This window comes from Mytilus edulis, chromosome 4, assembly GCF_963676685.1.
Source record: "Mytilus edulis chromosome 4, xbMytEdul2.2, whole genome shotgun sequence".
NCBI classification, from domain to species: Eukaryota; Metazoa; Mollusca; class Bivalvia; order Mytilida; family Mytilidae; genus Mytilus; species Mytilus edulis.
The window spans coordinates 4559317-4586357 of record NC_092347.1 but is presented as its reverse complement, the minus strand read 5'-3'; the positions used below and the strand labels follow the sequence as shown (position 1 = coordinate 4586357).

The 27041-nt window shown below is 31.4% G+C and overlaps 1 protein-coding gene across 7 annotated transcripts in view; it reads right to left on the bottom strand.

Moving 5' to 3' along the window:
* Window positions 1-17436, bottom strand: part of LOC139521672 (insulin-like peptide receptor) — a 59722-nt gene extending 42286 nt beyond the window's left edge. For 5 of the 7 annotated variants that reach the window (XM_071315183.1, XM_071315178.1, XM_071315182.1 and 2 more), the window contains exons 1-2: window positions 16623-17436; window positions 1273-1827 (exon numbers count right to left, since the gene is read on the bottom strand). In XM_071315183.1, coding sequence (XP_071171284.1) covers window positions 1273-1827; window positions 16623-16749 — 682 coding nt within the window. In that variant the 5' untranslated portion in view covers window positions 16750-17436. The remainder of the gene's footprint in view (window positions 1-1272; window positions 1828-16622) is intronic. The other 2 variants (XM_071315177.1, XM_071315179.1) reach the window with 1 other exon arrangement.
* Window positions 17437-27041: the final 9605 nt, after the last annotated feature.

Sequence of the window (27041 nt, the reverse complement as noted above, 5' to 3'; positions counted from 1 at the left end):
TTCAAATCTAAATTTACAGTGCAAATGTACTTTCTGCTCTTTGGTCGGGTTGTTGTCTCTTTGACACATCCCGTTTCCATTTTTTATTCTATTCATTTGTAATTAATTATCCAAGTTATGTAACAAAGAATAAGTTTGAGGTATGAATAGCAATATAAAGCTTGTAAACCATTATAAATCCGCAGTATAACATCTCGATTTTGTTTTTATTGTTATTTTTTACTTTAAACATTCCTTATGCAGCCATGCAATAGTGTCACTGTATCTAAATCAATAAAATACAGTCACATGCAAGTGCCAGGATTAATATCTATTGACTATTTGTCCTTTTTGTACTGACAATTCTATAAAAGTACAATATTTTACTACAGTATTAAAATACCATCAATAGGATACTGATTGATCGTAAGGCTTTACGGCAGACATCCTGGTCAGACATTATATACAGTAAACAACTGATACACCTAAATCACTCTAGCAAACCAAACATTAAATAAATCTCCACCAATTCTATTTCATTACCATATATGTCATACAGATTTAATTTATTAATATGGAGTTTTAACATCACATTAATATTTTAGTAGTAAGATAAACCAGCATGATCATATATACATGTACATTTTTACACACCATACAATCGACCCATATCATTTTTCTTTGAAACCTGACAGAAATGATCCCATGTACTGCAGTAAAACTTGAGGAAAGGGTCTGGAAGTTAGTGATATTGTTTGCCTTTAAATACGTCCGAAATTCAGATGTTTCTTCTAAAGAAAGTTTCCCAATACATGTATGTCAAAATAATGGCTTAAAATTTTTACCCATTAAGATGTACAATTTTCTCAATGGGTGACAGTCTAGTGATTAAATGTACATTAATATCCTGAGGTGATTTTTTTCAATAATGCATAAGCTCTATTATGCTCTGGACAGAATCAATGCTGTGTTGAAAACGCACATGGTTTTCAAGATGATCTAGATGGTCATTTTTCCTTTTTCTTAACTCTAAACAAACCTAAGGTAAATATAATATAAACTGATATAATTTTTGTATTCTCAATTTTGTGATGTGATATTTCAGTTGCATACAAGTAAAATTTTATATAATAAAAATTCCCTGGCCTTTAAGCATTGTTAAGAAGACTTATAATACTGACAATAATCATACATTACCCTACTTTACATTTTCATATCTTTCTGTCTTTTAAATAAAAGAGGGGCGAGAGATACCAGAGGGACAGTCAAACTCATCCTATTATAAAAACTTACCAAGATTTTTTTGACAATGATTATAAGTCCAGCATCGTTTAATTTCTCTGTGGTTTTCAAATTCACTTTTTGGAGTTGCGGCACAGTAACCTGGGCACATATCCACACATTCAGCTGTTTTTTTGTTGTCCTTGATGAAATGGTCTTTACGATCTACTCCTTTGGCAATTCTCGTCCAATCAATGGTATCAATGTAACATAACATAGGGTTCTTTTCAAGACGCACAGCTCCTCTTTCAATCACAGTTAATCCAATTAATCCTAATTCCTCCAAATCCATCATTTCAAATGCAACGAAGGCGAAATTAAAAAAAAGGCGCTGGCCTCTTATAACAGAAAGATTTGGAAAGATATTGCTTAAAGTTTTTAATCCATAAACTCGATAAAGCAGAAGATAATCAGTAATTTCGACTAGATTTGGAAATGAAAGTTGGCGATATTGCTCTTCGTTTGCTCCCTCTATCAACAGAATACTTAATGATCCCTCAATCACTGTACAATTTTCTAATTTGTCAAAGTTCTCTACTTTGTTTCTAATGTCTATATTCTTACAAACTGAAATAGAAAACAAAACACATTTAAATATCTTCAGCAAGAAAGTAAAAGTACAACATTATTCCAATTACTCCATACTAATCTCCCAAAGAAGATAAAATGATTTTTTTGATACATAGTTGAGGATTAAACCATAAATTAAGGGATATTGGTTTTTTCCCTTTTAATTGGTTGGTTGATATATAGCTGTTTACCATTCAGCAGCAAACTTTACATAGAAATTTAGGACAATAATATGTTCATGTTGATCAATATTTAATTGATTTTATTTAATTTTGAAATAGGCCCAAAAGTTGAAGGAGATTTTTTACATGCTACTTTAATTTACTAGCTGAATGAAGTGTTCAAGGTAAGAGGCATACATCTCTCTACCTGGACACATAGGTGGCTACTACTCCAGAGGCAAGCAAAATACCACAACATGTACATGTGTAGACAATACATTCTAAAGAGTAACTTGTATTAATGTAAAGTACTCTTATTGGGACTGATTTATTGCTGTTCAGGGTTAGTGGTCTACAGAAAATTAAGCTTCTATTTACTTTTTTAATATAATACACAAACAAAAAAAAGCTTAACCAGGACAATATTACTTTTAAGTTTTTTTCTTCCATCTCACATTTGCAACCTTTTCTATTCTTATTGTTTATTTCCCCCCCCCCCCCCCCCCCTACCAAATTTTACAATTAATTGAGAAATGACCCTTTAAAATTGAATTCTTAAAAGAATGTCTCGGAATGTTTCCACCATTTGTTTAGTTCGACGAGGTGTAATGTCATACATCAACAGTGAAAGTCAATTTCCTGGTTTTACTTTTTCTTTAGTTTTTTACAGTAAATTGTATTCCAGAATTTGCATAACTGATACATGATATGACAGATGTTCGTATTGTCAGACACATATATACATACATAGATATGTACAATAATGACTTCTTCACTTAAAATTACTCCCCCATCAAAGTTGTGGGCCTTTAAAACTAACAACATAAATATGTATACAAGATTGTGTGTTTTTAAGAATTAATCATTACACAAAACTGAATTAAGTTACCATTAAGTTTTTTGTTATATAATTTTGTTAGGATTAAGTGTCATCATAATTGTATAAAGGCAATAAAATCTGATATTGTTTTAACACAAGTGAAGCAAAGATTTAAATTTCATACAAATGGAATCATTTTCCATGATACACATTAAAAGTCCTAATTGTTCCTTCCCATAGCTACATGTACCTACAGTGACATAATCTGATTAAAATAACCAGAAAAAAAAACATTATTTCTACAAATAGACAATGCCAACATAACTATACTGTATGCTTAATTAGATTTCCTCAATATGAAATAGGGATATATTAGTATACATACATGTAAATGACTGGTAACTGGAGCCCTGTTTGTTAAACAAACAAGTTTTTCAATTCTCAAGGTTGATTTGCTCTACAGACATTGTTAGCACTCAATCAATGAAACACAATGGACGACCTTGTCCCAAAATATAAACTATTTATAAAGAATAAAGAATTTAGTTATATAAATCTGAGCGAATTCACATGGATATGTGGAGACAGCTACCCAGCAATAAAATCAAAGTAGATGAGAATTGATAAGGCAGTTTTTGTCCATTTCTTGTTTTTGTGATATCTAGTTTTATATTCTTAATTAAGATCACCTATTGGTCCAATTCACACAATTAATTATACATTATCTTAAATAAAAAAAAAATCAGAAAAGGTTAATGACAGTAAACTTTTTTTTAAACAGCACAACAAAAAATATTGCTCTTCCTCTTCCCAATATCTTCCATTTATAGTACTGTATAGCGGGTTATTTTCGCAGGGTTAACATTTTCACTTGTTTCACGAATAGAACAAAATCGCCAAAATCATTTCGGCTAACAGGTTGCTAACATTTAACATGATTATTTGTCTTTGACTATAAACATTAATAGGCACTACATGTACTAACTCTGGACCCACAAAAGTAAAATACAGTGCAGTGGCCACAACAATAGAACTATAATATTAAAATTTCTGATGATTTCACTGAGGAATTAATGTTTACATTACTGGGAAAAAAGCATTGTTACCAAAATTTTATCATTTTTGTTATTTGAAATTGAAACAGCTTTAGAATAACCAACTTGAAAACTTGTAATTCCAATACTTTTGATAAAGATAACATACACACTTACTGGAATTCTAAACTTTAAGACAGATGCAGTGATGGGGCCCAGACAATAAAAATAATATAATGCCTTTCAAGCCTTTTTTCTCTTAATTTTTACTCATTGTTTTAATATAAATGGTGAGCAAATCATTACGTAAATACAGATATATTAATTTTTGTTTACTTTTTGTTATATCTTTACTTTTAATGCCCCCAGGACAGAAGGTACAATTGCAATTGACAATGATAACACTTATGTACATATGATACTTGTATATACATATACAAGAATGTCACCTGGTTATGACTTCTATCCAGTACACTAAGTCAGTATACTTGGTATTTTACTGAATGTTACGCACAATTGAAACCTTGATGAGTCCACTGAGTATGTTTATATATACATATTCTTTTCTTATTACAGGCCATGTACAAACTATTGTATGTAATACTTATCATAATAATATAAACCAAAGGGAAGCCCCACTCAAAAGTAGGTAAATGTATATGTACATAGATGTATTCTCTCTATTCAATTACGATATATGAAAATGAATGTACATCAATTTTGAAGGACAAAAAACATCATACTGTTAATATTATTTTTTTCTTTAAAATTATAGCTCTTCATTTATAAACATTAACAATTAGGACCCATACCTCCATAGAAAGGTGAATATCTAAAAATGTTAACTCTAAAAGATTACTTCCCTTAGGGCACAGCAAAAAAGAAATTACATTAAGGGTTGACAATTTTGGTTATTAGCCCTTTCTTAATGACGTACCACAATTGTTATTTTAATTTTTATACCAGAATTAACTAAAGAAAGACCTTTATTTCAAACCATTGAAGATACCTGTTGAAGAAGAACATCCCGTAAAAAATTGTCAAAAAACCTACATCAGAAACTTACAACTTCTAGTATGTACAGCAAAGATAAGATCTTTCTGTTAATTAATATAATTGAAGGCTCTGAAAAGGGTCATTTGCATTGGTCATCCTCTGCCCTTATCGGCACAACTTTTTGATGAAAGATAAATTGTGGACAAATCAAGATGCTTAAAGAGTATTGTAGAAAAATAGGGCTATTTTATTGCTGTTTTTTTTAAAAGTAATTCATCTTTCCTTGCATTTAAATGTAAATGAAACAAATTATTTCATGTCATGTGATAACGTACTATCCAATAGAACTGTTTGTTATAAATTTAAGGTATTATAATCAACAAAGCAAAGTCTTGTTCAAAAGAAGAAAAAAAGAGAATTTCTGTAAAAAAAAATATATATTATATACAGAGCAGAGCATTATTTCTTGTACTGTTGAACACACCATCGTATTCTTATAAAATTTGTGAAAACATTTTTAGATAAAGCTTTAATTTACGAATGATTATATTTTCTTTGAATCTTCCTTATTAGTTCTATGTTTATATTAAATATGGATAAATTAATGTGAATAATTTCCTTCCTTTAGCATGCCTCAATATACCCTGTGATACCTATTATATTTACTCTGGAACATATCATATGTGAGTTAACCTTGTTTTTTAATATCATTTCTCTACCTGAACCATACTTTTTAAGGGGGGAAAAAATCGGTTAAAACAACAAACAAACAAAATAGAAAAGACCATGAAAAACATCATGATAAAGCTAAATTGTTATTATTGTGAATTAATGAATGATCATATTACCAATGAGGTATTTAGTGTTAGGAAACCTCAACATTGCCATACCACTCCCGTTTAACACAGTTCACTTTTTGAAAAATAAAATGTGCATTCATTTTAATCAACAGACTCCCAATGTCCCGTAAAGTGAACCCGGATATTTACAATAATAATATATATATAAATTCCACGTAAAATGAATATTTATCTATGGATATCATGAATATTATGTCCGTTATTTTGAGAGAGCATGTGCAAGCAAGCTTATTATGTTGGCCTGATACAAACAACTTTTTGATTGGTCTCCAGGTTGTATTCACAAATATACAAGTGGGAGTCTATTAAAACATTGTGGTTCCCAAGGTCATCGTGACTAGCAAGATTTATATAAATAGCAAGGACAAATACTAGTACAGTGTTTAAATACATGTAAGATCATTGAACTTGAATGATTTCTGAAAGTACGATATATAAAGAATTTTATCAGTCAAGGCTATACCTGTATATTGATCATAGAACATAATAGCATTTTATCATATCAATCTATTGTCATTTGGTTACTCCTTTGTTTACAGGATTTCGATTGGCTCGTATTGAGTTCAGTTATTAATACTTAAAACGACATGAACATGGAGTAAAAATCAATTTGATATCCGCCTTTTTCCATTGGTCATATTTCGACAGAATACTATTTTTTGTTCTTTCAAAATTTTATTCACTAAAGCAATAGTATAAAATGAAAAAAAGTTGGGTATGATTACCAATGAGACAACTATCCACCCGAAACCAAAGGGTGAAGATGTGGTATGATTACCAATGAGACAACTATCCACCCGAAACCAAAGGGTGAAGATGTGGTATGATTACCAATGAGACAACTATCCACCCGAAACCAAAGGGTGAAGATGTGGTATGATTACCAATGAGACAACTATCCACCAGAAACCAAAGGGTGAAGATGTGGTATGATTACCAATGAGACAACTATCCACCCGAAACCAAAGGGTGAAGATGTGGTATGATTACCAATGAGACAACTATCCACCAGAAACCAAAGGGTGAAGATGTGGTATGATTACCAATGAGACAACTATCCACCAGAAACCAAAGGGTGAAGATGTGGTATGATTACCAATGAGACAACTATCCACCAGAAACCAAAGGGTGAAGATGTGGTATGATTACCAATGAGACAACTATCCACCAGAAACCAAAGGGTGAAGATGTGGTATGATTACCAATGAGACAACTATCCACCAGAAACCAAAGAGTGAAGATGTGGTATGATTATCAATGAGACAACTATCCATCAGAAACCAAAGAGTGAAGATGTGGTATGATTATCAATGAGACAACTATCCACCAGAAACCAAAGGGTGAAGATGTGGTATGAATACCAATGAGACAACTATCCACCAGAAACCAAAGGGTGAAGATGTGGTATGATTACCAATGAGACAACTATCCACCAGAAACCAAAGGGTGAAGATGTGGTATGATTACCAATGAGACAAATATCCACCAGAAACCAAAGAGTGAAGATGTGGTATGATTATCAATGAGACAACTATCCATCAGAAACCAAAGAGTGAAGATGTGGTATGATTATCAATGAGACAACTATCCACCAGAAACCAAAGGGTGAAGATGTGGTATGATTACCAATGAGACAACTATCCATCAGAAACCAAAGGGTGAAGATGTGGTATGATTACCAATGAGACAACTATCCACCAGAAACCAAAGGGTGAAGATGTGGTATGATTACCAATGAGACAACTATCCATCAGAGATGTAAACAATGATAGGTCACCATACATCCATTAACAATGAGTAAAACCTAAACTATATAGTAACAGCTTAACAAAGATCACAGTATGACAAAACTTGAAACCATTCATTGGAGAAACAGCCTGAGTTATGTAACAGCTTTGTTCATTTTATTCAAATCATTTATTTTTTCTCTTTTATATTACGCAAAGCCTGATACAAGACACTACTGTAAATTCACAAATTGTTGTGAGTCTTAATTAATGAGACTGGATCAGTAAGGCTATAGTTAGAACCTCACATTCAAGTATCTGATACATGTAAATATCTGTATCCAGCTTTTGCTGAAATCGCAATAATTTGTCTCTCATTTTTGTCCATTCTTCTTAATCTCAATAATAAATGTAAACATTTAAATTTCTTCAGTGTTCCTATAACCAAATGTATACATATATTATTTAGGCAATTTTATTTCATGCAATTAACTCGATCTTTATATTATTTCTCATAATTATCATCTCTGTTTTTTTTGTTTATTAATAATTATTGTTTGGTAATTCATTCAAACACTTAAGATCTAAAGATTGTCAAAAACATACTTGTTGGTGAAAAGACAGATTGTACTAGTATTTGGAAGTCCTTGAAGCCAGGTCACCTAGACATGTTTTGTCTGGAAACATACCTTACAATCCAAAGAAAAATCAATTTTTATCTCTTGTCAACAATATTCTATATTTGGAATTTCTATGGTTGTTTTTTCAGTTCAATGTACTTAGTCACTAGTGAAAAAATGTCAGTTAAACTGTGTAAACAATTAGGTACTGGTACTTCCAATTGACTGACTAAGCTTTAAAAAAAAGAGAATTCTAGTACCCTACAAAACTCCATGTAATTACGGGTGGTAAGTCTAAATATATCATGTATATTATTATAATTAAAACAAAATCTATTTCTTTTTGTTGCACATCTACCCCTAGTTTTTTCTCAGAAAAAATAATTTCAACTTAAATTTTTCAAAAGAACCCTGTATCATGCCTCGTTCACATGTACGTTTAATTCAAATTGAATTTGAATCGAATGTGAATCGAATTCCCTAATCACATTCACACGCTCTTCTTTTTTAATTCGAATTGATTCGAATTGGCTAATTCGAATTATCCAATTCGCAATAGAAATACGTTTTTGTTAATACGAAATAAAAGTTAACGTCGTTTGGACAGTAAAGCAAATTTGACACGCATTGTAATTCGAATTCGAATTGACGTTAGGACGTTAAACGTTTCTAATTCGAATTCGAATTAAACTAATTTGAATTAGTTAATACGAATTGAATTCGAAATTATGTGTGAACTCAGCATCATTTCCTTAATAATACTAATATATTTACAAGATTTTCTTCCAAAACATCTAAGATAAATTAAAGGTTCTGTAGAAAAAGCATCAATTTCCTAACAACATTTTGTATTGTCATGATCAGTCCAAACAGAAGCACTGAACACTACAAACCCATACATGTAATTTTTTTTAAATTTAAAAATTATTTTTTTTTATAAATTTTAAAATTGTATAATTATTATGTCAGGTAAATTTGGTTCTGTCAGCATGTCACTAATTATTTCAGGAAAAAATAATATTTGTTTGATCTTTTAATAGCTAAATTAAATTGCCACCATTCATATTTTTTTACCATTGGCAGTTTTAAAGTGTAAAATTTCAATATCTCATTTATATAAATTAAAAATTTGTAATACTTGTCATAATAAATTGAGCTCTTTTTATAAGTACTATAATACTGCATTCAACTTTTTGAACTCAGTCCTGATATAGTTACTAGAAAAAGTCTTCTTGGTGTAATCCAGAAAGGACATCCAAAGCCAATCATATTTTTTACCATTGGCAGTTTTGCAGTGTAAAATTTCAATATCTCAATTAAATAAATTAATAACAAGAATGTGTCCTCAGTACACGAATGCCCCACTCGCACTATCATTTTCCATGTTCAGTGGACCGTGAAATTGGGGTAAAAACTCTAATTTGGCATTAGAATTAGAAAGATCATATCATAGGGAACATGTGTACTAAGTTTGAAGTCGATTGGACTTCAACTTCATCAAAAACTACCTTGACCAAAAACTTTAACCTGGAGCGGGACAGACGGACGAACGGACAGACAGACAGACGGACGAACGGACGGACGGACGAACGGACGCACAGACCAGAAAACATAATGCCCCTCTACTATCGTAGGTGGGGCATAAAAATTTGTAATACTTGTCATAATAAATTGAGCTCTTTTTATAGGTACTATAATACTGCATTCAACTTTTTGAACTCAGTCCTGATATAGTTACTAGAAAAAATCTTCTTGGCGTAATCCAGAAAGGACATCCAAAGCCAACCAGACTTGGCTACTCAGGAGAACCGCTATTTGTGACTCCAACTCAACTGTAAATGTTCATCTAGATAATATTCAGCTCTACATTAATTTTAGGACATTTTGACTATTTGTTTGTCACATGATTTGGTATATTATTATTTCGATTTGTTATTATATAAAGAGTGCATCTCTTTCTAACCAAAATTTAGTAAACATTGTGTGGCGTTTTTTGTTTTTTTTTCTAAATGCTACAAAAGTAGAAACAAATACATGTTTAAGTGTTTACTGACCCTGTTTGAACTTTCAATAATGCATGCACATGTTGTTGGTAAACAGACTTATTACAAAAGTTGAAACAAATATATATCGTTGAATCAGGCTGAAGTAAGAAACAAATGTAGCGTATGTTCTAACAAACGATGAACGACAAACTGTAGACACATTTTTAGCAAGTGCATATAGTTTGTCAAAGTTCACGTAACATATTCCCTGAATATGCCGGTTTAAAAAAGATTTTTTTAAATTTGCCAATCAGAATGAAAAATTTCTTCTTTTGGGACGAGATGATCAAAATAAATATATCATCTTATCTGGTCCCATAGGAATATTTTTAATATCATTTTAATCAAACAAGACAAAAATTTCAAAATTCAAATTGAGTTTTGCATAGAATTTAACTATCATTCTAAATTTGGTAATTGTTTATGCCAATCCTTGCACATTAATTCTGCAAAAAAAAAAAGAATATTCAATAAGCCATATTTTCCTCTCAAGTAAAGCTAAATCTGATTTGAAGCATCAGATAAATTAAAAATTCTCTTTTAGGATAATTACAAGCAGACAATAGGTTCCTGGATCACCTCACTCAGACCACTGTTTTGTGTAGATACTGAAAACTATTACAGTGACTTGACTGTTAGTGTTGCTCTCCACCAATTGCAACTCATTCAAAATTTTGACCAAATTGCAATTTGTTTTATTAAACCAAATTGTTCAACTGGTCAGAATATTGAACAAATTGTTCAGTCAAAATGTGAAAGTGAAAGGTGATAAAATAAAATATACTTACAATCCTATAAGACTTTACCTCCATATGATGTTTTATTTAAAATGATATCTGATTCGTATAAATATAGAATACTTTTAGAAAGAAAAACTATATGAAAGCTTAGTTTGGACAATTTAATAGCAATTCAAACTTCAGCATGGAAATGAATATAATATAACTATACAAACTGATAAACTAATTTTGTCACATCATTAAAGTGGAGTTAAAGTCTTATAGATTGTAAGTATGTTTTATTTTATCACCTTGCACTTTCATGACTTGGCTGTGGTTTTCTACAGCAGTTGGTTCAAAATTCTGACCAGTTGAACAATTTGATTTTGTAAAACAAATTGCAATTTGGTTAAAATTTTGAATGAGTTGCAATTGGTGGAGAGCAACACTAACAGTCAACTCACTGTAATATATATATCTAATTCAAACTGAGAAATATGTTGCTGTTTTGTAATTTATAATATATTTAAATACAACTGTTGAAATAATGGAAATAATGGCAATACTAAACATTTACCAGAACATGTTATCCTTAAGTTAAACAGACCAATATTGGTTATTTTTTTACGCTACTTTGTGTGGCCTGTTCAAATTTCCACGCGAAGTACATAACACTACAGGGAGATAACTCTGTAAAATCAGCTGAATGTTAAAACAAAACCTATTGATAAGTCTCTCAATGATCAAAATTAATGTTTTCCAAATTACTTTGTATATATATATATATAATGAAATTTTTCAGGCAAAGTTCAAATTTTTTGAAATTTTGTATTTTTGTCAAATGGTCTAAATAAATATTCTGTCAAATCTTTAAGAAAAGGTGCTAAAATGAAAAATAAATATCAGAAAATGATACTCTAAATAAAATTTAATAACACTGACATCAAAAGATTGTTATAGAGTTTCTTGTATTAGCTTTGCACATTCTTTCAATGACTTGTGTTTTTTAACAATAAAAATATTTCACCCATTTCTTTTATATCTTAACTTGTGATGATTATATATCTATAAATTGATTTTAAGGTTTTGAATAAAATTAAAACAAATATATTTTTGCTAGAAAATAAATATTAAATTAATGTATTGTTTTGATCAACATTTTGTAATTCATTTTGATAAAAATAACATATTTTTAAGTGTACCAGTACTCATGGTAATGTAGAATATCAGACCATGGAAGACCCTCAAGGGTAGTCAAGGTCGTTAAACACCCCTAATGAAGAACTGGTTACCATGAACTGGTTACCATACATGTAGTAGGCTTCTCACATCTTTTGCAGCATATGACCTAAGATATTGATGTACTCATTGAAGAAATAATTGTGGTAAATCGATAAGAATAATAAATATACATTATAATTGCATCTGCATCAGAAATGAAAACGACAAGGGTGGAGACTTTTCCTTGGCCTAAGTTCAGGGCAATCATACATATCTTCTTAAAAAGGAAGCTTTATATGAATACTACATGTATGTACAAATGTATACATGTAGGAAGAAAAAGAAGCATCAAACGAAGCACATTAACAGATCTTTTCTTATCTCACACTATGAAAAGCATTTCATAAAAAAGATAACTATGAAAAAGTGTCCATCCTCTGATTAGCTTACATGTACTTGTATTATAAAGGTTACACTATTAGGATTTATTGGTAAATAATACATTAAAAGAAAAATTTGGAAGTTTCAGTGGAACCCATTGTCTCGACGACAGAATGTAGGATCACTTTTGTGACAAAAGTCCCAAGCTCATCAACAAAAATAGTCTTTGAACAGCAGTACATTGGGTACAATTCTTATTAAAGAGGGATAATTTATTATTCTGGCCATGTTAAAAATTCAAATGTTCTCTTGGGGCACTCTGATTTCCTCAACCATAAAAAACAATTTCTGCCATGAAATAGCACAATAGTGTTGAAAGTGGTGTTTAACAAGCAATTGGCAAAGATATACATATGAATAAATCCTGACTTTTAAGTTTCCAATGTAAATACAATCATCACCTTTTCAAGTTAGTAACAGGTCAAATGTTCAAAATGTACAAAAATGTGTATTTAGTACTCAACAAGAATGTGTCTATAGTACACGGATGCCCCACTCACACTATCATTTTCTATGTTCAGTGGACCGTAAAATTGGAGTCAAAACTTTAATTTGGAAATAAAATTAGAAAGATCATTATATTAGGGAACATGTGTACTAAGTTTCAAGTTAATGTTACTTCAACTTCATCAAAAACTACCTTGATCAAAAACTTTAATCTGAAGCGGGACGAACGGAAGGATGAATGAATGAACAAACGAACAAAGAACAGACCCACAGACCAGAAAACATAATGCCCCTCTACTATCGTAGGTGGGGCATAAAACTGCAAAATTTTCTATTCCAATTATTTTTCAATTTTAAAGGTAAAAGTACCTAAATTCACTTCATTTTGTTTGTATAATGTTTATTTGACAGTTGTCTCAACTGCAATGCTACTTATTCCTTTACGCGAAATATAAATATGTGTGGTTCCAGTTACATGTATGTCAGGAAAAAATTATGTTTGTATCAATTTAAAATACAATATTATATATTATGTTTATCAATTTTATTTTTTTAAATTATATATATATATATATATATAATTAGGATCCTTTCAAGTTGACTACATTCCTGAGGAAATGCATCTCATCTTCTATTTCAGCATTAATTAATTTGCTAATTCAATCTTCAAGTGTATCGATCATTAAAATGTCAGTGCTTTCCAATTTTTAATTTAAAAAATGTATGAAGACATAAATGTGTAGGTCTAAATTCAAATCAACTAATACACCTCTTTCATTTAAAGGGAGACTATTTATATGTACATTGTACAGTACGTACATTTTCGAACATGTACATGTATGCTTGTACAGGTACATGTTAAAAATGTATGCTCTAAGTCAAATTCAATTTATATAATCTTTATATGTCTTGCATGTTCTTATTTCAGTTTTGTGCAATATTTTTTTTTTCTTCTGTCACAAAAATAACAGCTACATGTATGTACATGTACAAAAAATGTTAAGTTCCCTCTTGATGAAAAAAAAAATCACCTAATTTATTGTATCTTATTAGTATCTTACAAGAGAAATCTTTTGACAGTACATGGAGTGATGGTTTTGATTATACCTATAACCTAGGAATTCCACCTAAATGTTCACAAGTACAAAATTGTGATAGCAAAATAACATTTATAAATGGGGATTGTGTCCATGGGACACAGATGATACCCCCACTTCACTTGCATCTTATATAAAGTTATAAAGGGACAAAACTGAAGAACATTAATCAAAATGCTTGTAAGCACCTAGGGTAAAGGCTGTTTTCATTTTTTTAATGAACATTGCATTGTATAAAGCATTGGTTGTAGTTGATTCAATCAATTACAATTATGGACAAGATAACTGCCATTTTAAAAATTATTTTGAAAATTACATCATTGTTACTTTTAGAACAGATATTAGATTCCTATTTTTCCCTTTGTAAAGGAGCATAACTCTAGAATGTTTGAAGTGACACCACCAAAAATCTGTATTTTGTGGTAATAAGCATTGTGTATAAGTTTAATAACATTTGGTTAAGGCAAATTAAGGAAAGAGAACGAAAACAAAAAATTCAGCATTTTTTTTATTCGAGAACGGTACAGTACATGTATGTGACGCCACCAAAATTCAAACTTGATCTGTGTTTTGTGGTAACAAGCTTTTGAATAAGTTTATTAACATTTGGTTGAAGCAAACTAAAGTTAGAGAATGGAAACCAACTTAGGGATGTACATGTACATGTATGTCATGTATGTACGGATGTACAAATATGTTACGTACAAATGTATGTCCGTACGTACAGACGGACGAGGGTAATCTTTATGCCCAATCCGCTATGGCATTTGGCATTAAACATAAAATGACTATTCAAACTGTCTCATTTTCCTCCACTTATAATAAGCATGTTAAGGAGATTTTGAATATCAGAAAGACGTTCACTTTTTTCAATTTCTGTTTCAATTTTTCTCTATTTGATATTGAATGCAATTTTTGTTTAGCTAACAATCGAAACAACCATACTGTGTCAGTGTGAAATTTTTGTCTGAGTTGTGCCACTTTGTCTGATAAACATCACTTCAAACAACTATAGTATAACATAAATGTGCACAGTCACACTATACATGTAAGTATACATGCTACCGTAAACAGAATTGACAAAAAAAGTGAAAAAGCACAAATCTAAAATCCTTATATAAGCATTTCAATTAAAAAATGTCATTAGGTTTCAAGTATTAATGCATTGTGAAAACAAATATTTCATCAACGAAATTCCAGTCAGATATTCTCTTGAATATCCTTTTTATATTAGATACAATTTTTTTCAAGTCTGATAAAGTTTTTTCGTAGGCAAGACATTTTAACTGAGGAACTATACAGGCGTCAAAAGGCATCATTATGGAGGAAAGGGATAATTATAAGGTAACATAGGAACACTCTTAAAATTTACATCAAACACACACATATCACTAAAATAGTAAGTGTTTTCTGCTCTATAGTCGGACTGTTGTCTCTTCGACATATTCCCCATTCCCATTCTCAAATTAAGATACATGTACATTTTCTTTCTATTTACATTTAAATGTAAATGGGTAGGACATACAATGTATAAGAAACTAAGGTTTGCAAGATTTAGATTCACCAAATGTTGTTTTTCTCACTTCAAATTTTTAGCTCCAGCTAATGAAATATTTAAATAAGATCATATACCTTTGTACATGACCCATCTATTGTCATTATCAACACAGAGAATAAGAAAGACATTTGTAAGCACCTGTCTTAAGTCATGCGCCTGTTGTTCAGTGATTCTTGTTTGTTGGTCTGGACAGTCATGACAGTGGTGAATAAATGAGGGGGAGGTAGGAGGGGTCCTGATCCTGAAATTCTGGGCTTAAAAACACGAAATCCTGAAGTCCCGAATTTAAATAAATTTAAATCCTGACATCCCGAAATTTGAAAAAGAATTTCCAAATCCTGAAAGGTTCAATTCCAAAATTCCGAGCTTAAAAACACCCGATCCTGAATAAAGGTCCTATCCCCCTCATAAATGTTTCTTGTGTCTTGTTTTTTTATAAATAGAGAATCACACACACATAAGACCAATGGTTTTCCTGCAGATTATATTGTTTTACACTTGTTATTATGGGGCCTTATTAGCTTTCTGTTTGGTATGAGCCAAGGCGGTGTCCAATGCCGTACTTTGACCTATAATCATGATAATTCACTGTAATTGTAAACATTTTATACATTGTGACTTGGATGGAGAATTGTGTCATTGGCACTCATACCACATCTTCTTATATATTTATATCATGCTACAGGCTTATTTTGCTTTGCCCACCCGTCTACAGTGGTAGTGGGCACCAGGTGGGCAAAATTTCTAGCTTGTCCACTGCCCACCCATACTTACAAAATGTAGGAGTGGGCAAGCAATTTCTTTTGTTGAATCAAAAGACTTGCAAGTAAAATCAATTGAAAAAAAAGCAGATAAACATATGTTATCAAAAATTTTACAAAAAAGAGATTATATTTATACTACATATTTACTATAGCGAGTAAAAATAAAGTCAAAGAACAAATATTAATTAAAGTACAAAAATGAAGGTCTAAGTCTTAGTAAACATTATTATGTTCATTCTTAAAATGATTTTAGTGATAAATAAACTGTTTAAGAAAACTTACTAGTTCCTTCTCGTTCAGTTGCTGGTGGAGAGTTGAAACCTTCACTCAAACGCTTGCCTGTCACAAATGACATCAATACACAACAAACGAAAATAATAATACATGATGAAGCCATTGAAAATCTCATCTTAGTCTATCAAATGTTAAAAATAAACGTTTATACAATATCACAGAATTTGGTAATGCAAATATCTAGTAAGTACACACTGTTGTTTTTGTTGATCGTCATTTTATCAATGAATCTGGATGAATGATTTCACACATGGTGATGAAGGCAGCAACCTGGGCCATGAGAAATCGAAATGTAAATGTGCATGTTGCGATGAAAATAAAGACATGAATCCAATACAATATTGATGATTTGGTTTTACATTTTGATGAAATTCTCGTTTTGAATGTTTCATAATTTGTTCAGTACAACTATCCATGAAATAGGCCTTGAACTTCTGTATTGTTTGTTGAAAAACCATGCAAAACAAGCCCGGAAATGTCCATCATTTTCACAGTCCACAGTAAAACCGAGCATCCGAATTAATCTCACATGTATTGCAGTATCACCTTGACCGATTTTTACATCACAAAAAAAGAATTCCAATGTGTATTTGATAAATTAATACTTATTTTTTACCTCCATTTCAATGTACATAGCGGAAAACAAGACGTAAACAACCTCGTTAGATGATTGGTCAATTAGTCATTCAGAGCTACAACCATGATCAATGCTGTAGTTTCGTATCCAAAACGATCAAGGTCACCACCTAAAGTCTATTTTGTAGTATTGTAGACTACCGCTTGTGGTCATTTTGTCTAATTTCTAAAATATTGCCAATGACGTCAAAGATATATTGTGGAATTTAACACCGGTTTCCTTCAGTTTTTTACACAGAATTTACTAAAATTTATAATTTCATAATTTTTAAGTATTTGAAAACCCTGCAATTAAAGTAGATAAAGACTATAAATTGCAGAAAAAATGTGTTTGGTATTTGTTCAAGTCAATAGGGGCAATATAATGAACAGAAAAAATAAAGGCAGTCATGGTTTTGTCAAATGTGATGCTTCTATGAGATATTTATAAATTTCATTAAAATGCAGACACGATTTTTTAGTGATTTGTTTTATTCCGAAAAAAGGTAAATTACAACAATATTAAATCAAACATTGATTGGGAATTTTACACAAACAAATATGTTCAGCAATTATTTATCAAATGGGATAATAATGCGATTATGCATACTATTTAACATTTTTAAGTTAATTTTATACCCCTCTTTGTGATCGTATTAAAAACTTCCAAAATATTTAATATTTCAGCTGCCTGCATCCTGCATGGGTCCAATGTAAATCACGATCAATTTTAGTCGGAAGGTTTTTTTCTCTCTATAAAACGCAATCCTACAAGTTTGTATCTAACTGAGCATTTTTAAATTTTATTGCTCTGCAAACTTTATCTGTAAATGCATCTGGCTGTTTTGGGAGCATTTCCTTGTTAAAAAAAATGTCTACTACACGTATTAATTGTCTACTGTAACTCCTCGACTGTGGCATGATTGCTATATGAGACAATATCTGAAAAAGTCTAGTTTTTGGCAATAAGAATAAACCAAAAAAAATTCTTTAGACCCGGTATTTTAATAGCACAAATCGAAGAACACACATTGGGGATCTAGGAACTGTTGTCTGTAATTCAAATAATTGTTTATTAAGGAAACAATGGCAATTTAAAAAATGGTACAAAAAAAATACAGTTCTTTCCTGTTACCAAAGTGAATCAATTTTTAAAAGTTTCTAATGGGAATAAGGAATAAGTTTAAGACACTATTTGTGGTTTACTAGTATATCCTGCAATAGTTTATCAAATGCCAATTATTGATTTTAGCATTTGCAATACAAAAGGTTTAGAAATATACTTAAATATAGTCAGATATGTCGGTAACATGAAAGAATCTTGAGTAACAGGACAACGGTAACAGGACAGAGTTGGTAACAGAAAGGATTTTTCTGCTTTATTTTAAAGTTTAAGAAAAATAAATCATTTTAGATTGGTCACAATTGGAAGATAACAGCAAACAATGTCATTTATCCTTTGAAACTGTATTTGCAAGATGAAAAATCTGCCTAGGTAATGAAAAATTCTAAAATAAATTCCTTTCTGTTACTATCTACTATACTAGAATTGCACAATGTTCTCTGCTGTTATCAAAAGCAAAAAACCTATTTTTTTATTCAATATACTGTATATTATTTTGAAATTTATTTGATATGGTGGTGATAACTTACATTAAATGAAATGGTTGGCATATAGTAGATTAACTGTTCGATTCTTCAGTGAAATTGTCTTGAACATCCTTCCTGTTACTGATGATGGTTATGCTGTTACTTTTGATCAGGTAACATGACAGAACGTAACAGAAAGGAATTACGCGATAGTTTTTGTCCTTTTTATCACATTAAATGTAAGTGTATTTCCTGTGACATATAACTTTTAAAAAGATGATATAAAAACACACTTAATGTTGTGGTGCACACTTAAAAATATTCTCAGAAAGTGTAAAAAAAGGCTATAACAGGATAGAACACCAATAAGTATTTTTCTATAAATTCTTACCTTGGATGGGCTTGAATTTTCAAACCTGGCCGCCTTTCCAACTATTTCTTTGTACTAATACATTCAGGGAATGATGCTCTTCACAATACATAATGGGAAAATAACTCTTGGTCTTGTAAACGTTTCCACAGGTAAAAAAAACCCAGTGGTAACAGGAGGGAAATCACCCCTGGGGACAATTTTTTTTTCTCTTAAAATTGGCAAAATTTTATTACATGCTATAGTTATAATATAAAAAGACAAATTAGGGGCAAGTTGATTACATAATATATCATATATGTGAGAATCGGACGCCTTTTTAATTAATTTGGATATTATTTGAATGATTTAGTTTTCAAAAAAACACAGGGGACAACATGATTTTAGGGGGGGGTTGAACATTTGAATCACAATATTTTATTGGAAGAAATATAAGAATGAGTGTTTAATTGGCAGGCCATGGTGCATTATAGAATTTAGTTTATACTAAAACTTAAAATTTTCGAAAAAGATGGTTGAATAAAAAAATAATTGCTGGTGAAGTGAGGGACATGGAAATTAGACTTTTTCAGATATTGTCTCATATGCATTGATATTGACAAAAATATATATGACATTGAAGATGAATGATTGTAGGTTGGCAGAGTGGGATCTTCATTACCGTAATTTCCTTATGAAGTTGTCATTCGATTCTCTTTTTTGCGTTTTCTTGACACAATAATTCAAATATCTTAATTTATGAAGGTGTGTAATTTTTATATTATTTTTATTTTAACGGTAGATTGTATAACTAAAATGAGTAAAATATATATAACTGAAATTGTATAGCGGTTTTTTTTAACAAATTTTTATTTTAATAAATATTTTTTCATAAAAAAATAAATAAAAGGATTTCAAAGAATTTAAGTAGTTGAAAGAATTTCATTATTTTTATCAAAATGATAAATTATGCTTTATCTAAAACACTCATTGTTGCGTATCTAAAACACTCCTTGTAGCTGTATCTCAATATACAAATACTACATACTGTTAAAAAAAAACACTATTAAATTAGGGGATAAACATATATAAACGTTATAAGGTAGCAGAAAGTATACCCCATTTCGTTTATTTAAGTTTTCTGCTCGCAAAAAATCAGCCTATTATACAGAGTGGCGAAGGAGTCAACTGAAATGTGAGAGGAGGGCTAACTTCTATTAGTGAAAAGCAACAAAAAAAAGGAAAAGAATTTTCCGTCCACTCACCTTGAGTTTCTTTTTTCTATTTTTCGGTCATTTTCACATGAAATCATAGCTAAGTAGCTTTCAACTAACATCGACCAAACAAACAAATAGAGTAAATTACTTTCATTTGGAAAAAAAAAACACAAGTTGTTAATAAATTTAGCCCACACAAAAAATAAACTAGGATATATGATATTTTTTCATAGTTTGTATTTTATGTCACACTTACATATAGGCGAGTGACTTATTTCAAAAAGACGCTTAGTTAACGACTTTAATGCACCCACCTAACACACGGCTGTATTATATATCATTCGAAAGCTGTTAATCTGTACTTTCTGTTTTACCCGGTCGTAAAAAAATCGTACGGTGCAATTTTTGTTAAATCAAGGTCAAAGGTCATGAAAAAAATTCCAATTTTTGCGATTACTAAATAAAACGCCATTTTCTAATTCTTGTACCATAAAATTTTCCAGAAGATCATATGAACTTTATGGAACATGATACATAATTTCCAAATCAAACAAAAAATAAGAGATTCGATGCGCAAAATTTCCCAAAAATTGAAATTTATCACAAATCCTAAAAAAAATTAAAAATTATTCAAAAAGCAAAATATAATTGAGGTTAAAATATGTTTTTTACGAAGTCAAACTGTTTTACTTTTTGTAATCTTGTTTAAATGCAAACATTACTTTGCGACTAAATCGTAGGCAACATTGAAATAAGTAACCTAGTTTAGAAACACTTGGTTGTCTAAAGCGGAATGTAAACGAACTAAATAATAAAAATGCGGCTGCTTCTTATTTAGTTTAAAATCGTGTTATAGTAAGTCATATTAAATGTATTTAGAAGTTTAATCGCTTTAATTATTTGATGATAAAATATGCTTTGAGTATTTTCTACATAAGCTTTAAAAATACAAATGCATGTCATTGTGTATGTAAAACACTATAAACAGTTGTGAAATAACAAAATGAAAAAGTTAAATACCCTTCCTGACCTCATAAGATCATTCGCTGTTTTAGGAGTGTTCGTTTTCATGGTATGCCGTGTTTTTTGGACTGTTGTTCATCTCTTGGACTTTAATCTTATTTTGTTCATGGTGATTGTCCCTTTGGTATTAATTTATTTTAAACACATTAACTTGCAGTAATGAAAATCAGCCAAAAAATCACCTCAAAGTAAAGTGAAGTAGATTAACGCAATAAGACAAATATCCGCGAAAATAACTGAATTTGCTCACGATGATATATATATAGAACCAAATCGTTATCATGATACATTTAGCTACACTGATCTACAATTTTAAAACCTTTTACTACTTGAATAGTGACGAAATATATCAAAGGGACATCAAACTCATGATTAAAAACGAACTGACAAAGCCAGGCAAAAAACGAACAAGACAAGCAACAGTATACAAAACACAACATATAAAACTACAGATTGAGTAACACAAACCCCCAAAACATTTTTTTAAATTAACTCAGGGGCTCCCGAAGGGTAGGCAGATCATGTTCCACAAGTGACACCCGTCTTAGTTTAAACATATTTATTTATAGTGGATTGGGAAACAAGTTTTGCAACTTAAATTAATCGCTTTCCACTTTGCGGGTGCGAGTGCTGCCTTGTAGCGGCATTAGCCTGCTCTTTTTCGAAATCTACAAAGGTGTGTTTACAAGAGATATGGCTCTCTCTTAACACGGGTCAGTCATTTATCGTCCCCTTCCGACGGACTTTCATCGTTTCCTCAAGACCATACTCACAAATGGTGTCAAGGAAGAGCCGAAAATTCAGTCCCTGAAATTTTCATCACGGAATGGAAACGAACCAGTAACCTTTGTGTTAGTAGTCCGATGCACTAACCACTACACCACGACTCTCTTTTACCCGTCTTGTGGCTCATGTATTTCCTAACTCGGTGCCAAGCCTTATTCGGTTGGTGACATTCACGGCAGAAATGACGGCAATTTGGTTACGTCGATGGAACTTATCAGTCGTCATCTGGCGAAACAGATATCTCATAATTGCAACCAACTCGTAGTGGCGTCCATGAAATTTTCAAAGGGATGATTTCAACTTTGCATTTGAACTCTGGTTTAAAACACCATTTTTCTTCAAATGTCCTGTACCAAGTCAGGCATATGGCAGTTGGTATCGAATAATCTGTTTCTTTGTATGTTGGCGTTTGTTTTTGTAGCAGTTCTGTGTTTCTGTTATATCTTTGTGTTCCTCTTATAGTTGATGCGTTTTCCTAGTTTTTGCTTTGTGACCCGGATTTATTTCAGTTACTATAGTAAATCGATTGATGACTATTTAATAGCGGTATACTATAGTTGCCTTTATTTCAGAGGAGTTGAGGCTCATATCGGTCTCTCCTTTAGTAGTATAGATATGCAGGCGTTGCTATAATGTAGTTGCATAGAAATGAAAAGTTTATAATTTGGTAGTAAGGGGTGTTTTTATGGGTTGTTTTATGCTCATCTCTTTTGTCGTAAAACTTGCTCTCAACCAACCCTCATCATCGATTTCAAGATACGTGATAGAGTAAACTGTATCTTTTGAGTCTTTTATTTTTATTGAAAATACGAGTCCAACATTGTCACAAATTTTGCGATATTCAGTGAGATGACATCATCTATATAATGGAACGTGAAGTTTCAAGATAATGATAGCGTCTTTTCAGTCGTCATCAGAAACTCTTGCATGAAGTCATCCTCGTATGAAAAATGAACTAGTCATTCAAGCTATTCAGGAAGTCTAGTTGTAACTAGAATCGTTGCGTATTAATGGAGATTTTTTCTTCAAAATTATTCTTATTTGACGAATTAATGCATGTAAACAATGAACAACGCAATTTAAGCAATCAAGTAGTCAAGTTTTATAATGTGTTTACTAGTTTTAGAAATTCTTTGAAATTTCAATTTTCATCAATTTATTTTCTATTTATTTTGGTCTAAATTTTCTATTCACATTAAATAAATAAAAGGTCTTTTCACTACATCAATATTTATAATGAAGCTACAAATCAAACAATTAGAAAAGTCGAAATATGTTTATTTCAGTCTGGTAGTTACAATGCAGATTGCAATCTCTTAGATTCACCCCATTTATTTCAAGCAATAAGATGATTAGCGCACATATTTTTTCTACTCTAAATTATTGACCACATACAATGTTTAAATAGGAAGAAATGCTTAAAAGCTGTTTTTTCGCAGATGGCGGTATTTTGGGCAACTGTATGAGTTGTCAAGTTATGATTTGCTGTTTGATTAGAAGTAAGCATAATTTTAGAAAATTTTATGATGTCAAAAACTTCTTTGATAGTCATTACAGGGTTTTACTTAGTTTTAATTGATTAGCATTTGCACCAGAAAGAAAAATTTGGGTTTTCACACATTTTGTAACTTTTACTCGAATTTCAGGAAACATGTGCTATCTGTCAAAAACACGCTTTAAATATTAAAAAAATGCATTTGAATAATGACTGTTAATCTCTCTGCTAAAAGTTTAAATTGTTTGCATATGTGAATTTAGTATATAAAAGTCATTTTATGCAATCAGGCTGAAATCTTAGAAAATATGCACTTATTCGTCCTTGGCCTTTGATCTTGATTTGACGGAAATTGCACCGTACGATTTTTTTACGACCGGGCAAAACAGATAGTACAGATGTGTAGCTTTCAAATAATATATAATGTAGCCGTGTGTTAGGTAGGTGGATTAAAAATTTATTTTTATGATTAAAGTCACTCGCCTAATATATGCGATTGAGCTGATTAATATACAGATATAATTTTGTGATTGAAACAATCCAGGCCTGAGATAACAATGGGACATCCAAACCCAAAAGTCAGTGGCAAACTTTGATCGCCACTGTCAACACCGAAACCGAAAAGAATGAGCAACATGAACACAACCAAATGGCGGATTTTTTTTCGATTATGGTTTTGTTGTTTTTTTCTGAAATTGTATTCGTTCAGTGTATGTTCAGTCACTTGTGTTATTAAATATGTCTATTGATTGAGTCAGTTAAGCAATTTCAATTGATATTTTATAGTGTGTTGTGATGTTACACTATTTTTCAGATAAGGATTACGTTTTCGGGTACCATTAAAACGTTTAAACCCGCTACACTTGTTTGTATCTGTCTTAAGTCAGGAATCTGATGTTCAGTAGTTTCGTTTGTTGATGTGGTTCATAATTGTTTCTTGTTTCTCGTTTTTTTATAAAGATTAGACCGTTGTTTTTCTCGTTTGAAGGATTTTACAATAGTTTTTTTAGGGTCCTTCATAGCTTGCTGTTCGGTGTGAGCCAAGGCTCCGTGTTGAAGACTATACTTTGACCTATAATGGTTTACTTTTATAAATTGAGACTTGGATGGAGATCGAGTTGTCTTATTGGCACTCATACCACATCTTCTTATATCTATCAAAATGTATTTAGATATAGAGTAAAACAGCACGGCCTTTTCGGTATTTTACTAGCTTCTTTTGTATGTGAAGAATTTAAATGGGCAGTATTATAGTTACATTAAAAATTGCAATTTTTGCAGAAAACATATCTGAGATTTTTAATTTGCAGTGCATAGAATTTTCACAGAAAAACGGATTGGCTAGCGAAGATCAGAATACCTGGCTAAAACGCAACTTGAATTGATAAAACCGTTTGAAAACATAATTATGCAAAATTCTTTATGAGATCTGAGTTTGGAAAACTTCTAAACATCTAAGAACTGGCAAATGTTATGGATCTTTACTTAGTACTCAGTATCTCACTCTTTTCCCCTATTTCCCGATTTCTCAATTTCTCGATTTCGCTTTCTCGATTTCTCGATTTCCCGATTTCCCGATTTCGCATTTGTAAAGTGAAGGAAGAAAACACAAAAAACGCGAAAAAACGAAATGACCGCATCTGGCCACCATACTCTTTAGACAACTAGGATGGTATAGTACAGTAAAATCACAAAAATACTGAACGATGAGGAAAATCAATTCGGAAAGTCCATAATCACATGGCAAAATCAAATAACAAAACGCATCAAAAATGAATGGACAAGAACTGTCATATTCCTGACTTGGTACAGGCATTTTCAAATGTAGAAAATGGTGGATTGAACCTGGTTTTATAGCTAGCTAAACCTCTCACTTGTATGACAGTCGCATCAAATTCCATTATATTGTCACCGATGCGTGAACAAAACAAACAGACACAATAGGTAAAAAAGTCAAAAATAGGGGTACAGCAGTCAACATTGTGTTATCATCTTAATCACTATAAAAACAACAAATGTAACGAAGAAGCACAAAAAGGCATACATCAAATTAACATCCTCATTTTGATTATACGATTTTATTTGTCTAATAGTACAGTGTGTCTGTTTTGACACGTGAAAATGTGAACTTAAAGGAAAGTTGCAAATTTATTTTTAATTATATTATAAAGTTGCACATTTTATAGTTTCTATTATCTTGGTCTAACTAGGGAAAAGTACGGTGGCAGAATTCTTTCATGGTGGCAGAATGCGGCCATGAAAGGAAAAAAAATGTCGTTCCCACAAGAGAGTTATCTCGTTCCCTCAAGATACTATGTCGTTCCCACAAGATAGTTATCTCGTTCCCTCAATATACTATGTCGTTCCCATAAGATAGTTATCTCGTTCCTACAAGATAGTTATCGCGTGCCCTCAAGATGCTATGTCGTTCCCTAAAGATACTATGTTATTCCCTCAAGATGAGATGTCGATCCCTCAAGATATAATATCGTTCCCTCAAGATGCTATGTCGTTCCCTCAAGATGTTATGTTGTTCCCTCAAGATGTTATGTTGTTCCCTCAAGATGCTCTGTCGTTCCCTCAAGATACTATGTTGTTCCCTCATATTAATATAATTTTATAAAAGTTGTGGGAACGAGATAACTATCTTGAGGGAACAACATAGCATCTTGAGGGAACGAAATATCATATAGAGGGGAAAACATAGTATCTTGAGGGAACGACATAATATCTTGAGGGAACGACATGATATCTTCAGGGAACGACACATCATCTTGAGGGAACGCGATAACTATCTTGTGGGAACGACATAGTATCTTAAGGGAACGAGACAACTATCTTGAGGGAACAACATAACATCTTGAGGGAACGACATAGTATCTTGAGGGAACGACATAGCATCTTGAGGGAACGAGATAACTAAACTGGACCCCTGTTGTGTTCACTTATCGCTACACTGACAACAGGTATGGCCTAAATCCCGTGGTCAGAATTCTGACCACGGGATTTAATAATTTGACGAGACTAGTACATCATGTGCTATGTTTGATTATGTATTATACTGATAGCAAATCAAAGAGAAATTAGCACATTTATAACCCTACTGAGTTCTTTAGGGAATGAAAGATACCGGCTCAGTTTGTCAAGAACATGTTAACACGCTCGTTGGTCATTTATCTGCGAGTACCACCATGGGGTTAATTAACAGATACTTGTTTATTTTGCGGCATCGCAGTAGTAACATTTGAGGTCAATTTCCTATCACTTTAATTGGCCAATTTTATTAGCGAATCGTTGAATTTGTACGACTCGTCCAATTAATGCCAATGTGA